The sequence below is a fragment of the Haemaphysalis longicornis genome, unplaced genomic scaffold (assembly GCF_048455015.1).
Source record: "Haemaphysalis longicornis isolate Haplotype H1 unplaced genomic scaffold, Haemaphysalis longicornis Haplotype H1 scaffold_9, whole genome shotgun sequence".
Classification (NCBI taxonomy): Eukaryota; Metazoa; Arthropoda; class Arachnida; order Ixodida; family Ixodidae; genus Haemaphysalis; species Haemaphysalis longicornis.
This window is the reverse complement of record NW_027526460.1, coordinates 136,025,571-136,041,140: the sequence shown is the minus strand read 5'-3', so window position 1 is coordinate 136,041,140 and position 15,570 is coordinate 136,025,571. Positions and strand designations below refer to the sequence as shown.

The following is a 15,570-nucleotide window of genomic DNA, read 5'->3' as shown; positions in this document are numbered from 1 at the left end:
TCCGCAGTGAAGGCCGTTCCGCGGTCCGTGATTAGGACTTCAGGGGCTCCATGTCGAAGCACAACTTGGTTGATAAAGAACTTCGCGACTTCTTGAGCAGTCCCCCTCGGAAGAGCGGCCGTCTCTGCATAGCGCGTCATGTAGTCAGTCGCTAGATACTCCACTTGTTCTCGGATCGTGACGTAGGAAACGGGCCTAGAAGATCCATTCAATCTGTTGAAAGGGCCTCGACGGGACGGCGATTGGCTGCAGAAGTCCGGCGGGTCTCATCGGCGGCGTTTTTCGTCGCTGGCAGTCACAGCAGCTGCGGACGTAGTGGGTGACGTCAGAGGTAAGACGGGGCCAGTAGTACCGTGCCTTGATTTTTCCAATACTGCGAGCTGTGCCGAGATTTCCGGAAGACGGGTCGTCATGGCACGCTTCCAAAATTTCGTCACGAAGGTCCGCGGGGATGTCAAGAAGGTAATTCGTTCTTTATCCGGGGCTGAAATTCTTCACGAGGACGGAGTTTCGCAGGCTGAATGCTGGTAAGTTGCGTTCGAAGGTTCTAGAAAGGGCGACGTTGCATCCCTCGAGGTAGTCGATTCGGCACGCTGCTGGGCGGCTAGGTCGCTCTCCGTCACTATTCCGAAGAACGCGCTGTCTTCATCGGAGTCTTGTGGTGGTGGGTCGACGGGGGCGCGGGACAGGCAATCGGCGTCGGAGTGTTTCCTGCCAGATTTATAGACGACTGTAACGTAGAATTCCTGCAGGCGCAAGGTCCGCCGCCCAAGACGGCCAGAGGGGTCTCTCAAATTGGCGAGCCAACACAGCGCATGGTGGTCTGTTACGACCTTGAATGGTCTTCCATAAACGTATGGGCGAAACTTTGAAATCGCCCATATAATAGCCAGGCACTCTTTCTCAGAGGCAGAGTAGTTTTTTTCCTCCTTCGACAGACCACGGCTGGCATAGGCGATTACCTATTCGCAACCGCTTTGCTTTTGGACGAGGACAGCACCCAAGCCTATATCACTGGCGTCCGTGTGCATTTCCGTTTCGGCGTTTTCGTCGAAATGAGCGGGCACGGGCGGGCTTTGCAGGCGTTTTTGCAGCTCGCAGAATGCTTTTTTTTGGTCGTTTTTCCAGCTGAAAAGGGTGCTATCTTTCGTCAAGCGCGTGAGTGGCTCTGCAATGCGGGCAAAGTTTGCGACGAAGCGCCGGTAGTATGCGCACAGTTCGAGAAATCTTCGCACGCCCTTCTTGTCTTTCGGCCTTGTGAAGTTCGCAATGGCTGAAGTTTTTGCCGGGCCAGGTAGGACTCCTGGGGTGTTGACGACGTGGCCCAAGAACTTGAGTTCCTCGTACGCGAAACGGCACTTTTCAGGCTTCAGCGTTAACCCCGACATACGAATGGCCTCGAGTACAGACTCCAACCTTGCGAGGTGTTCGTCGAAAGTTCGGGCGAATACCACAACGTCGTCGAGGTATACGAGGCAAGTGTGCCACTTCAGGCCGGCTAGCACAGTGTCCATGACCCTTTGGAACGTTGCTGGCGCCGTGCACAGCCCAAAAGGCATCACCTTGAACTCGTATAGGCCATCCGGGGTTATAAATGCAGTCTTTTCTCGGTCTCTCTCGTCCACTTGAATTTGCCAGTAGCCGGTCTTCAGATCCATCGATGAGAAGTACTTCGCATGGCAGAGGTGGTCGAGGGTGTCGTCGATTCGTGGCAGGGGGTATAAGTCTTTTTTGGTGATTTTGTTCAATCGCCGGTAATCAACGCAGAACCTTAATGTGCCGTCTTTTTTATTCACGAGTACGACCGGCGCAGCCCACGGGCTCTTCGATGGCTGTATAATGTCGTCGCTGAGCATGTCGTCGACTTGAGTCCGGATGGCTTCCCTTTCGTCTGCGGAGGCGGCACGGTGATTGTCGGGTAGGTAGTGCTCCATCTTCGGTTAATATTCGGTGTTTCGCTAGAAATGTCTGACGTAGTTTTGAGTTAGACGAAAAACACTCGCTGTAGCAACGCAGCAAAGCCAGTAATTTGTTCCGTTGTTCTTGGGGTAGCGCCGGATTCACGTCGAAGGGCTGTGGAAGCTTGAAGGTGTCTTCGGGTGAGCGCTCAAAGTCGGCGACCGCGATCACTTGACTTGCTTCTTGTGTTTCTTCGAGGAACGCAATGGCAGCGCCCTTGTTTAGATGCTGGTACTCCTCAGTGAAATTAGTGACCAAAACGTGGGGTTTGCATTGCTTAAAGCGCGCAATGCCTCTTGCGACGTAGACACCGTGGTTGAGAAGCAACCTTTGGTCACTCTCTACGATAGCGTCGATGTCAGGAGCAGCATCCTCACAGTAGACGGCGATCATCAAGCTTGCGCGGGGTGGCAGGGTGACGTGATCGTCAGCGATCCTTACAGCAGCACGGTGGTGGGGGTTCGGTGGCGGCGTCGTGGAGTGATCACCGGAAAAAGTTATCGACTTAGTCTGCAGATCGATTATTGCGCCGTTGTCCGTCAAAAAGGAGAGGCACGTGCTGACGCGTTCCACTTTGGGAAAGCTTCGCATGCGCTCCGTCATTTTTCACTGATTTCGCAGGTTAATTGACCCGCAGCTTTATGAGAGGGCATCGACTAGATGTATGAAGTTGCATGGAGCACCGGAAACCCGAATTCCGAGGTAGGGGGACCATTTTTTCGGAAATTTGAGGACTTTTTTGTGCCCGCGAGCCGCTAGGCCTAACGACAACTTCGGCCCCGGCCGAGGGAAGCGGTACGCCTAGGCCGAGCCCCGGCGACGCCGAAAGCCGATCACCGATTTATCGGTTGCTACGCAAGCGCTCAACGACCCAAGATGTCTACCGCTATGCGAGTAGAAGTGGATGGCGTAGAAATTTCGCCGGATCAGTTCACTAGAGCGCATGGGTGGAAAACCGCTGGCGAAAAAGTGAAGCAAGGCGGCGTAGGATTGCTAAGCCTAACGCCCGTACTCCAAGTGAGCCAAGATGGCGCCAAGGCCCCGACTGACGTCAACGGTTGGGGCAACGACCTCGGTGGCGCCACCGGCAACGATCTACGTCAGCAGAGGACGAAGAAACTAATAAACAAGGGCCAGCTGCTGAAGGGCGCGCGCATGCCAGACCTGCCACGCGCAGATATGAAGATTGTCATGCGGCCACGAGGCGGGCTCCGCGTAAGCGAGGTGGCCCGCGTGGAAATAAGCCGAGCTGTAACGGCGGCGGCGCAAGTCGACGCAATTGCTGCTAGAGAAGATGTGATATGCCTAAACCACCAACAGAACATCATAGTCGTGAGTACCTCGAAGAGGGAGCACGCCGACAGATACGCCATGGTGGAGCGAATCGACATTCGGGGAACGTCCCACGAAGTCAGCGCGTACGAGTCGGCCCCTTACAGAACAGTGAAAGGAGTAATACGGGGCATCCCACTGGAGGACACCGCCCAAGAAATACAAGATTTAGTCGTGCACAAGCACAATCCCACGGCGCTTGCAGGCGAACCGCATCGGTAAGACCAGGTCGGTGGTGATCGCCTTCGAGGGACACAAAGTGCCCAACTACGTCCGGTATGGGAACCTGCTAATTGAGTGCACCCTGCACAGGAAGCAGATTGACGTGTGCTACGCATGTGGCCGAGTGGGGCACAGGATGGACGTGTGCCCAAATCCTCAAGACAAGATTTGCCGGGGCTGCGGTGTCGCCAACCCCGGAGAAGACCACAAGTGCGTACCCAAGTGTGGCCTGTGCGGGGGGAAACATCTCACCGCCGACAAGGCTTGCAAGGCAAGATTCAAAACGCCTTACGTCGTCCGTCGACGGCGCTGGGAACGGCGCCGGGCAGAAGAAGACAACGAGGACAAAAAGCAAGGCAAAAGAGGTCCTACATGGCGACCCCAACGTAGCGCCTCTTCGCAACGGGGCCGGTCCCAGACGCCGGTCCGCAACAGCAACGGCGGCGGCCGCCAGAGCCGCTCTCGATCGAAGTCACGATCCGGGGCCGGCGGCGGCGGCGGCAACCGCCGCCGGGAAACGGCGGGTCGAGGTTCAAGCGGAAGATCCAGGTCCCGGAACAAGTCCCGTTCGAGATCCAGGGCCGGTTCGAGATCCAGGGCCGAATCAAGACTCCGGGCCGAGTCTACCGGACGACGAGCGACAACCGCCGAGAAAAAGGTGGGCTGGACCGGCAGGTCTTCTGTCGCTCGGGTTAGCGAAACCGAATTCCCGCCCCTCCCCCCCTCCCAACCCCTTAACCTAAGAGCTAGCCCGCAAAGGGGTTGCAATGAAGTAAAAGAGCTCAAGAAAATCATAGAGCGGCAGAACGCTCAGATACAAGAGCAGAACGCCCAAATTAGGGCCTTAATGAGCAAAATCGATGCGCTAGCTAGCGGCAGCTCAGCAAACGCGAGACCCCAAGGCGATAACAACACGGTGGAGAACGCCGGAGGAATGCGCAAGGTGCCGCGGAGGGACCCCCCGTCGCCCCGCTTAGGGCGGGATGCGGGGGTGGCACGGCCGGCGCAACAAGCGCCGAGCAACCAAGAAGCAATGGACTCCGAAGAAAGCACCGTCAACCGCGAGACGGCGACAGCGGCGGCGCAGATTCCAAAGGGAGGAGAGCTTACAGCGATCCTAACGGCCATCACCCAAATCAACGAGAAACTGAGCGCGATAGACGCCAGATTCGAGGCCCTCGAAGGCCAAGTGCGGACGCTGTCGATCAAACACGAACGGCTAGCGACCAAAGTAGCAACCCTTACCGCAAGGAACCGCTTCGCGTCCCTGAAGAAAGAACGGGCGGAAAAAATCAAGGCATCGATCGCGTGTAGGCGCGGCCGCCTAGAAACATCCGAAGAAGATGAAGCAGGGACCAAATAAGAAAAAGAAGACCAACGGGGGGGACGTTACAGTAATTTATCAATGGAACTGCCGGGGGATCCGCAACAAGGAGGCGGAACTGTTACTCCACATTGACGGGCTCGAACACAAGCCCGATGTAATAGCACTACAAGAAACGAACAGCAAGCCCAGACTCCCGGGATACGTGACGTACACGGACCCGACGGAGGAAGGGACAGCGGTGCTCGTCCGCAGCAACGTGGCGGCTACTCAACACGTCACGGCGCAGGGCGGATGCGAGCACACGCTCGTCGACATTCACGCAAGAACAATTGGCAACACGGGAAATCTATACGTCATGAGCGCGTACTGCCGCCCGTCACAGAGGCAGTACGACTTTGATCGAGTAGTGAGCCAGGCGAAAAGGTTGGCGGGGAGCAGGCCGCTCCTGATCCTCGGCGACTTCAACGACCCTCACACAACGTGGGGGTACAAGTACCAATCGAAGAGGGGAAAAGCTCTAGCCAACACCATGGAGGACCATGAGATGGCCCTGTTAAACGAGCCAGACGTGGCCACCAGAAGGGGCAACAGTGCCAATAGGGACACAACTCCGGATCTGACATGGCTATCGGGGGCACTGGACGTGTCCTGGAGAAACGAAGACGTGGACCTGGGCTCCGACCACAGCGTAATCGGCATTACCATCAAGGGACCCCAATACCGCGCCATGCTGGGGATGGCACGCGTAACGGACTGGGACAAGATGCGGAAATACACTCACGAAATAGAAGAGGCTTCGGAGAACGATAAAAAAGCCGACCGAAAGCAAACGTACGCCGAATGGGCGAGGGATCAGAAAAAGGCCCTCGAGAAATTCACGCAAGAAATAACGACGACGGCGCAGACACCTTTCGTGGACGCCAGGCTGGCTCACATGTGGGCTGCCCGGCACTCGCTAACGCGAAGGTGGAAGCGCCAGCGTCACAACAAGAAGCTGGTCAAACGTATCGCGGTCCTTAACAAACAGATCGCCGAATACGCAGCCAAGCTATGCCAAGAGAACTGGCTAAGCACTTGCGATGGCTTGCAGGGTAAGCTATCGGCACGGAAGACGTGGTGCTTACTCAGGCACCTAATCGACCCGATGAGCAGCAAGACCGCAACCAACCGCAACCTCACCAAGATCCTCAACACTTACAAGGGAGACGGCCGCAGGCTACTGGAAGACCTGAAGGCAAAATACCTCAAGACCGAGCGAGGCCAGTACCCGACGCCCGAGAGGTACGGAGGCCCTGAAAACGAAGAGATGGACAGACCGTTCACCATGACGGAACTCTGGTCGGCCATTGACGACAGCAACAGAAAGAGCGCCCCTGGCAGGGACGCGATCACGTACAAGTTGCTTGGAAACATGAGTGAAGCGGCGGCCCGCGGCCTCCTGGGGCACATCAACGAAACCTGGCAGAGCTCGCAGCTGCCGAAAGAATGGAAAGAGGCAGAGGTTCGATTCATCCCGAAACCCGGAAAAGCGCTGACGATTGACAACATGCGGCCCATCTCCCTTACGTCGTGCGTGGGGAAGGTGATGGAACGTATGGTCCTTCGCAGACTTCAAAAACACTTGGAAGAAACAAACCCAATACCCGAGACCATGTATGGGTTCAGACAACACCTTGGCACCCAGGACGTCCTGATACAACTGCAAGAACTCGTCGTCAAGAAGGCGACGGGGAACGCGGCGCGGGGGATACTCGCCCTAGACCTAAAATGGGCCTTCGACAACGTGTCTCACGCGAGCGTGCTCCAAAATCTAAACGAAACGGGATGCGGTCGGAAGACCTTCGGCTACATCAAGGACTTCTTAACGAGAAGAACCGCGACCATCAGGATAGGGGAAGAGAAGTCGGAACCCGTCGATCTCGGCGAGAGAGGCACCCCTCAGGGGTCAGTCTTGTCGCCCCTGCTCTTTAATCTGGCCCTCCTGCCCCTGCCCAGTCTACTCAAACAAATCGAAGGCGTGGACCACGCGCTGTACGCCGACGATATTACGGTGTGGACGAACCGAGCCGGGTCCGATGCCTGGGCGGAGGAAGCCTTGCAGAGGGCGGCAACTACCGTGCACGAATATGCAAAGACCTGCGGGCTGAGCTGCGCTCCCCAGAAATCGGAGCTGCTCATGGTTCAGCCGAGACGACCCAAGAAGGAACTGCCGCCGAACGTGACCATCACCATTGACGGCACAGCCATTAAACCGGCGCAACAGATCAGAATCCTGGGTCTGCTGCTGCAAAGCGACGGACGAGCGTCCGCGGCCGTCACGAAGATCAAGAACACCTCGGAGCAGATATTAAGCATGATCCGAAGGGTCTCTAACCGTAACAGAGGCCTGAAGGAAGACGACGCAATGCGCCTAGTGCGGGCATTCGTCGTGTCGAGGGTGACCTACTCTGCCCCGTACCTCCAGCTAACGAAGGCAAACAGAGACACCCTGAACACGATGCTGCGTAAAGCAACCAAGCAGGCAATGGGCCTGCCGATCAACTCGTCCACGCAGAAACTGCTCGACATGGGGGCCCACAACACGGTGGAGGAGCTGATCGAGGCTCACCTGTCCAACCAAAGGGTACGGCTAAGCCAAACGGAGCACGGCCGGGTCGTCCTGCGGAAAATAGGATGGCAGATAGAACCACTGCCAACCAAGGCAGCCCTTCCCAAGCAGTGGAAAGAGGCCATTCAAACCAAGCCACTCCCCAGGAACATGCAACCGGGGAAGAACGAAGGGAGGCGGACCGCGCGAGCCAACGCCCTGGCTCGACAGCTGGAGGAGAACCCTAGGGTACTCTACGCGGACGCCTCGCTCAGAAAACACGACGACCGAGCAACGGCGGTAGCCACGTCCATCGACAAGCTGATCGTCAGCGCGTCGCTGAGGACGACAGACCCAGCCGTTGCGGAAGAAGCAGCCGTGGCACTCGCACTCGTGCAACCGAGCGTGGACACCGTGGTCACAGATTCAAAGTCAGCCTACGGAAGCTTCCGAAGGGGAGTGATCTCTACCGCGGCGCGAGCCATTATCTCCAAGCACAAGCCTCCGGGACGAGCCATCGAGCTCGTGTGGGTGCCGGCTCACTCGAAGGTGGAAGGCAACGCCCTCGCCGACCACCATGCCCGAGAACTGTCCATCCGGGCCGAGGACGAGCCGGCTGAGCTACCGCATCCCGTGACCAGCTTAAAGAGATTACTCAGATGTATAGAAACACGAGGTGCAAACTTCCCGAACCGCACCCACAGTTAATCAGGCAACAACAAACGATCCTGCGGCGCATGCAGGCGGGATCGCTAGCGCATCCCGTTCTGTTACACCGAATGTACCCGGCGCAGCACGACACACTCTGCCCTTTCTGCAAAACGGAAAGAGGCACTCTGGCACACATCATAGCCGAGTGCAAAGACCTCAAGAACCCCCCACCGCTCTTTCCCCCCAACACCCCCAATCCCCAACCCCCCGAGCGATGGGAGACCTTGTTGTCCAGCCCCGCCCTGCCAACTCAGCTAGCACTGACGGCCAGGGGCCAGGAGTTGCTGGATACATATGGGTCCCGTGAATAGGGAACCACCCCGTCTGGTACCTGCGCGCACCATCGAATTTTCGAGCTCAGTAAAGTTGATTCTCTCTCTCTCTCTCCGTCAAAAAGTCCATTCCGAGAATTAAGTCGCGGGAGCAGTTAGGTAAAATGACAAACGCAGCGGGGTAACTAGTGCCGTCTATGGTGACGCGTGATGTGCACGTTCCACTTGACGTTACTAGGTGGCCTCCTGCTGTGCGTATGTGCGGACCGTCCCATCTTGTCGTAACTTTCTTCAGTTTAGACGCGCATGACCCGCTCATCACCGAGTAGTCGGCTCCCGTGTCGGTGAGGGCGATTATGTCAAAGCCGTCGATGGACAACTTGACGTAGGACGCTGCTTTCCTCGAGTTCCGGGTTCGTCGGGGCGTCGCATCCCGGCTTGTGCGTGTAGACGGTCGGGCACTGCGCGTCGTCGTTGTCGTATTCTCAGCGGCAGTCTCGGTCATGTCGGGTGCGCGCCGCGCCGTGTAGTTGTCGTCGTGGTCGGGAGTCTCGTCAAGGTCCTGTCGGGTCGTCGGGATGAGGGCATGTCGTGAATCACGGTGTTCGGTGCGTCCTTGCGTCGTTGGAGGGTTTTCGTTTTTCCGCCGTTGTGCAACTTCACCTCCAGAAGTTGCTGCATTTAGTTTCCCCCGCGTGGGCTGGGGGACCTTCCACGTGCGAACTCAGCATTGCTACATTGCTACGGCTGTTCGGCGACTGGTATGGGTAGGGCGACGGCGAACGGTTGAAACGGGTGGGTCCACGGCTGGTGTTGGAAAGGTATTCGTCGATCTCAGACGGGCGCTGGCCGGGTAGGGGGCGTGGTGTGTCGACGGAGAACCCTCGCAAACCGAGCCTCTTGTAGGGGCAGCGACGGTAGATGTGGTTGGCCTCTCCGCAGTGGTAGCACAGCGGACGATTGTCGGGCGTTCGCCAGACGTCGGTCTTCCTTGGGGCGGGGGGTTGCACCGCAGGTGGTCGGTCCGGCGACAGGGGACGACGGTACGGAGCCTCGCGACGATAGGGCGCTGGTGGGAGAGGGCGACGAACAGCAGCCGCGTAGGCCATGGCTTGCGGCTCGCGAGGTGCTTCTGGCGTCGTTGAAGTTCCCAGCGCTTGCTGTACTTCTTCTCTAATGACGTCGGTAAGAGAAGCGACTTGTGGTTGCGCGGCGTTGGGAGCAGTTTCCACAGCTCCTCTCTCACTATTTCGCGGAGAGCCTCGCGTAGGTTATCTGCGGGAATGCGCATGCTCTCGACGCAATGTGCATTGGCCGTGTCAACAAAGCTGCGGTCTTACTGCTTAGCGCGCATTTCTAGGGCTTTCTCAATGGTGCTGGCTTCGGTCACGAATTCGGCGACAGTTTTCAGCGGATTGCGGACAAGTCCAGCAAAAAGTTCCTCCTTCACACCGCGCATTAGGAAGCGTAGCTTCTTTTCTTCCGTCATTTTGGGGTCCGCGTGGCGAAATAGTTGCTTCATCTCCTCAACAGGGCAAATCAAAAAGGGCAAATCAATCGTTTTCAGGCTGTGAATCCTCAAAACTACGACATTTTTTCATCTTGTCGGTATACCGCTCTGCATGTGCCGAGCGACACGTGCTCCCCTGTTTACTGTCATAAAGTTTTCGATTGTGCTACACCGGCTGAACGCTTTACGAACCTTCACAGTACCTCTTCTTGACGAAGTAGCATGTGTGGGAATATCTTCAGACTCCTTTATCAACAAATTACGCTCGTATTTTTATGTAAACAAGATATTCTTGTTTGTTATTTTACGCTCCTCTGATGGACTTTAGCGATAAAATGTGGCATGCATAGCTCGTGGACATTTTTTAGGCCAACAACCAATTTTTGTTCTCTAATAGCCGAAGAAATGCGCTGTCGGAAGATTAGGAAACACCGGTAGTCCCTTTTTGAAACCACCCTTGGTGACTTATATAGTACTCACGCCCAACCGCTCTGCCAGATTGTTGCGAAACTTCGTATATTTACAGACGTATTTGAACATCGCCCATTTACTAGAACAAAATACCACCTGCACTTCCGAAGCTCACCATACAAAATGTGAGACACGCACGGAGACTTCTAAAAGGCTCATTTCCACATGCCGCACAACTGTCTAAGACGTACTGCGCATTATGTAATTATAAGTGAAACTTCAGCACCGTAACGCCCAACGCCCTGTGCCATCAGGTAGGGGAGCATAAGGGCGTTAAACTAGCGGAGGCCCTGGCACAATCGCCGCATCAGTGGGCCTGCTTCTGACCAGAACCGACGGGTCCCGGTAAAACCGATCCGTTCGTGCTACACCACGCCACGGCATCCCTACGCGCACCACCCAGTTTTGCTAAACGACAGAGATGGAAAGGAAAAGCACGTAGCGCCATCTGCTAAACCGTTTTATAAATAGCGACAATTTTTTGAACTAGTACTTGTAAAGAGGACATATTGTTCAAACTTCGTGGGTTTGATACAGAATCGCTGGTTAGTGTTTTAATGGTCACTGTTCAAGCCCCTTCAATCTAGATGTTTTTTTTATTTTTCAAGCACATAGTCGAGGGATTTTATGTAATATATTTATCCTAAATTAATACGTGTAATAATGTTTTCAAAGTTAGCAGTGATTTTGTAAGTTTTAGATTGTTTTAGGCACTGTTTTCAGCCGAAGGAATCCGGTAGATGGCGGTATGAGCTTTCCCGTCTTTACCGTATACAAAATGGAAAAGAGTATTTCGGTCTAGAGGCTCAGCGCAATGCACGATCAAGTCGAGACTATATCAAAAGTTGAGCGCCCGATCCATTCCCAGCTTGGGGACCATAAACATATGTACTACTAATGATACGAGATTATATTTCATAATCTACCTCCCGAAATTCCTAAAGAAACGTTTTATTACTTCGCTACTGTGAAGCAGCTGCACTGAGTTATGTCAATGGCCAATTTACTACATCCCCTTAACCGCGCAGGTTAGGACTTGGCCAAAGCCTGCTCGGTCGATTCATGGTGATAAAAATGTTTTCAACCCAACTTTGTTGCGGATTTCATGCTCCTCGTGTGCATAAAGGTTTTTCTTAGGTTGTTCAATTGAAAAGAGTAGCTAGGATATAAATGGATAAAAAATGCACACAAACGCACACTTTTTGCCATCCCACCTGAATGACGGGGTACCCATTTGAGACATTTTAGTAGCATGGTCTGCCACAAAAATCTTCCTCACTTACACTGGATTGTTCTTGTACATTTGAACGTGGTAGTCAAAACTGTAGGCAGAGCTGGGGCCCACGGGGACGCCTTGGTGAATATAGTAGTTGTAGTAGTCCCTCCAGTATGAACTGTAGTCATAGGCGCCTGCGCAAAGAATTATATGTTACTACGTGGGATGCCATTTATTATAGGCAACAGGGCTTTAATGCATTCCTCGAGCATTCCCAATGCCAATGGAGCACAAATGCACTGCACAATAATTCAGGAATGTTCCATAATTATACAAGGTCTACTGTGCAATTTGAGCTTGAAAACCCAAGTAGAGTAGTCTATGCATAGACGAACTCCTTTCGTCGCCTGCAGTAAAAGGATTCTCCTGAGCGCCGCCAGATCGAAAGGTAGCGTGCCCAGTTTTGCCATTGTGCTGTTACTTTTTATTGAGAATGCAAGATTGGTCAACTCGTGATTGTCGCCTTCCGTGAGAGCTTGACATTGAGGTAATACCGCTCGACTCACTGCCGGGGCGAGTGTGGTCCCTTATCAAGGGCCAAGTGCCATCGCCCTGCGAGTACCGCCCCTCATCCCTCCTCCACGCTGCCGCTCCGTGAAGGAGGGAGATTGGGGGAGGCAGGAGGGCGTGCGAGAGAAGGAGGGGAATGCAGCCTTGGCATGAAGAAGAGAGCGAGGACTCTGGTCCATCTGTGCCGAAGTTGTGTTGTCTGCGTGGTTCCAGTGACAAAAGCGGCATGCTACATCGCCCCATCCTCTAGACGTCGCTCTACTTGCTAATGAGTTAAAGCGGAAACATGAATAGGAGCGCGAAAGCGGCAGCGGAAGGAGTGAAATACGGGAACTCTAGCGAACTAAGCGTCGGGAGAAAGATGCAAAAGGCGACAGCAAGAAGCTTTAGAGGCTTCGGAAACTGAAGAAACGACTATGGTGACTGCTCGCAGTACGCAACGCTCGAGTAGCAGAATGTTTTAGTTGGCAAACTGTGTTTCAGCTGCTTTCGCTTGCATAACCTGTATAGCCGAGCTTAGCAGCATGCACTACAAATGTAAGACAGCGTTTCTTAAATTTCTTCATAATGTGCTCATAACCTTTAAACAATGTACTGCCACCCTATGATGAGCGCATGATGAAAAACCTATCATTCTTTTCAGCGTCCGCAAGCATAAATGAATGAATGAATTTGATTCATTCATGCTTGCGCACGCTGAAAAGAATGATAGGTTTTTGATTATGCGCTCATCATAGAGTGGCAGTACATAAAATCTCCATCTTTGCAACGGAGAAACGCTCTGATGAAGTCACGCTGGAGAAGTGCGCAGAAAAAACGTAATCGCGCCTTTAAATGACGCTCTATATCGATTGCTTCGAATGGGGAAACACCAACGCAACGGCAAATTTCCAATAAGCTCAACAACTCAGATTTATATTAAAGAAACATCCATTTATTATGTTGTGTGTAAGTGATAAAAGACACTGGTTTGGCCGGTCTACATATACTATGTTCTGGTGATTTATTTCTTATTTCTTAGGAAATAAGACTTATTTCTTGAGCCTCTGGTAGCAAATAGATAAACTGTTTGTAACTGCTGCATAAAAACTATTCATTGTTGAATGACAATTTTAAAAATTTCGCCAAGAACCAGCTTTCTTAGGCACTACGATATACATAGAAATAAGGGTATGGACATGTAACATTTATGTTTATGTGTCCGGGCACTGTCAAGCAACAAACTTGTTATAAACGACTATAGCCTGTTTGTAGCTATGTTGACGCAGTAGCTACAAACGGCACAAATAAAAAGGTGTACATTTCACAATGATAAACCTCTAAGGAAGGCATGCCTTGCTGACTGCCCCAGTAAAGTCTGCCGCACGAGGCAAGGTGACGCCTGTTTGATGCACCTCATAAATCAACCTGCCTTCCTAATTGGTCGTGCTTACGCACGTAACCTTTGAGAATTCCAACAGTAATGGCTGCTACCCTAACACCGTTAGAAAAATTGCTTTATGGCTGAAAACAGGTAGAAGACGCCGTCTTTACGTCAAATCCGTAGCTGTTTTTTTGTTCCAAGAGCCTATATAGAGATGTTGAATCCCCTTCCAGTAGGAATTTACGCATAGGCAATTATCCTGGCAAGGCTGCTGTCGTTATCAAAAACCAATGCCCTTGAATTGCTATGCGAGAACTATGGATTTGTATTTTGACAGCATAGCAAAACTCCTTGTTTTGTGTCAGTAGTAGAATTTGGTTTTCTCGAACGTCTGCTATCGCTTCATGTAAAAAAACCTCCCGTTCCACTGAGCAAGCAATCGTCTAAAAAAAAACGCAATGTTTTGTTTCTTGGAATGGTGACATTGTGCAGTGTGTCTCCTCAGAAGCCAAGCCTTACCAGCCGATCGGTGGCGCTTCTCGTGTTGTTTCTTTGTTGCGTAGCCTCTGAAGTAGTCCGGTGAGGGGCTGTTAAACTGGCAGGCCCAAGACGCAGGCCGGTTGGCGCAGTCGTGGCACTTTGGACGACCACAGTGGTCGTGAGGGTGATGATGTTGATGCTTCACTCCACTGCAAGATAAAAAATGGTCACTCTTGCAGCTGCTTAGGTAGCTATATTGGGGTAATATGAAAATTCTGGAGACGGAACTCGTCCCCTCGAAGAGTCGCGAAGACAAGTTTTTCTCGAAATAGTTTTTTTGTACGAAACTATGTTCGTTAGATGCCAAACTTCCAACGTCTGCATGTCGTGCAATGGTCGGTGATGGTGCTTCGACTATACTTCTAGGCTTACAAATTTTGCCGTATTTGTAAATTTTGTTGTAAAAAATGACCGGTAAGGGGTGGAAATAATGACCAAAGCAACAACGGAACAGCGGCTGTTCATTCTGTGTGTGAAACACGTTTTGTTTTGTTCTCGCGTAGTTGACGACTCAACTGTAGCACTTCTCCCATAAATTACCCTGTTCATCACCATAAATACAGAATACGTCAACCGCGGCACGCGTTCAATGGCAATCACCTGAACTAAACCCAGTCAGATTTAAAGCCATTTGGGTAATAAAGGCAGTTCTAGTAACCATGAAAACGCACGTTCTCCTTGACTTAGTGTAAGGCACGTCGAATAGAATTTATCAGAAGCTGTTACGGTTAAGTCGAATCGTGTAGAAGAAAAACATTAGTGCAGCAACGCACGCTGAAATTATCACAATACCGTTCTGGTGATATTAATGTTTCAACGAATAGGACATCCGGAGTTACTCACATAACACTCTAAAATATGGGCTGAAAAATTTTCTTACAACAGAGCCTGGAGTGCGAACACCTGAACCGCACATTTCGGGTAGCACGAGATATGTTTTTAAAGACGATAGTGTTTCTCTGGCTACTTAAATACAGTAAGTTCGGTCTGTCTGTATGTCTGTCTGTCTGTGACTCGATTCAGCCACCCGGTCAAAGGGAAACCAAAGCTGCGAAATAGTCTTATATACGCATAGCAAAATCTAAACATCTATGCCCGGTGTAAATGTTCATACTCCTCAACATTGTTGAACAATAACAGGACATTACACAAATATAAAGGAGAAAATACATAAGTCTTATCTGCAGTGTTCCTTTCCTAAAAAAATAATGGATGCTTGCTTTGTGCGACGGCAAATGATATACTACAACTGCAGTAAGCCACCGCCTGCTGTTGCCCGCGCTGCTATACATCGTGGCGGCATTTAAGAAATCGAACGGCAACAGCAACATGAAGCCTACGTTCCGTTTGAAACGCTCATTGAGTACGGCAACGTAGCTCTATAAACGCCGTAGTAGGGTGCCTCGATTCACGTGCGTCTCGGCCGTACGGAGGCGCTGGTATCGAGGCACCCGACTTCGAGCAGTGGAACGCGGTAAATTTAAATTAAC

The 15,570-nt window shown here is 52.5% G+C and overlaps 1 protein-coding gene across 1 annotated transcript in view; it reads right to left on the bottom strand.

Annotated features, from left to right (window-relative positions):
• LOC144153453 (protein transport protein Sec16B-like) overlaps nt 1-15,570 on the bottom strand; it is a 59,598-nt gene that overhangs the window by 33,866 nt on the left and 10,162 nt on the right. Inside the window, exons 4-5 of the mRNA XM_077685096.1 lie at nt 14,060-14,229; nt 11,675-11,801 (exon numbers count right to left, since the gene is read on the bottom strand). Coding sequence (XP_077541222.1) covers nt 11,675-11,801; nt 14,060-14,229 — 297 coding nt within the window. The remainder of the gene's footprint in view (nt 1-11,674; nt 11,802-14,059; nt 14,230-15,570) is intronic.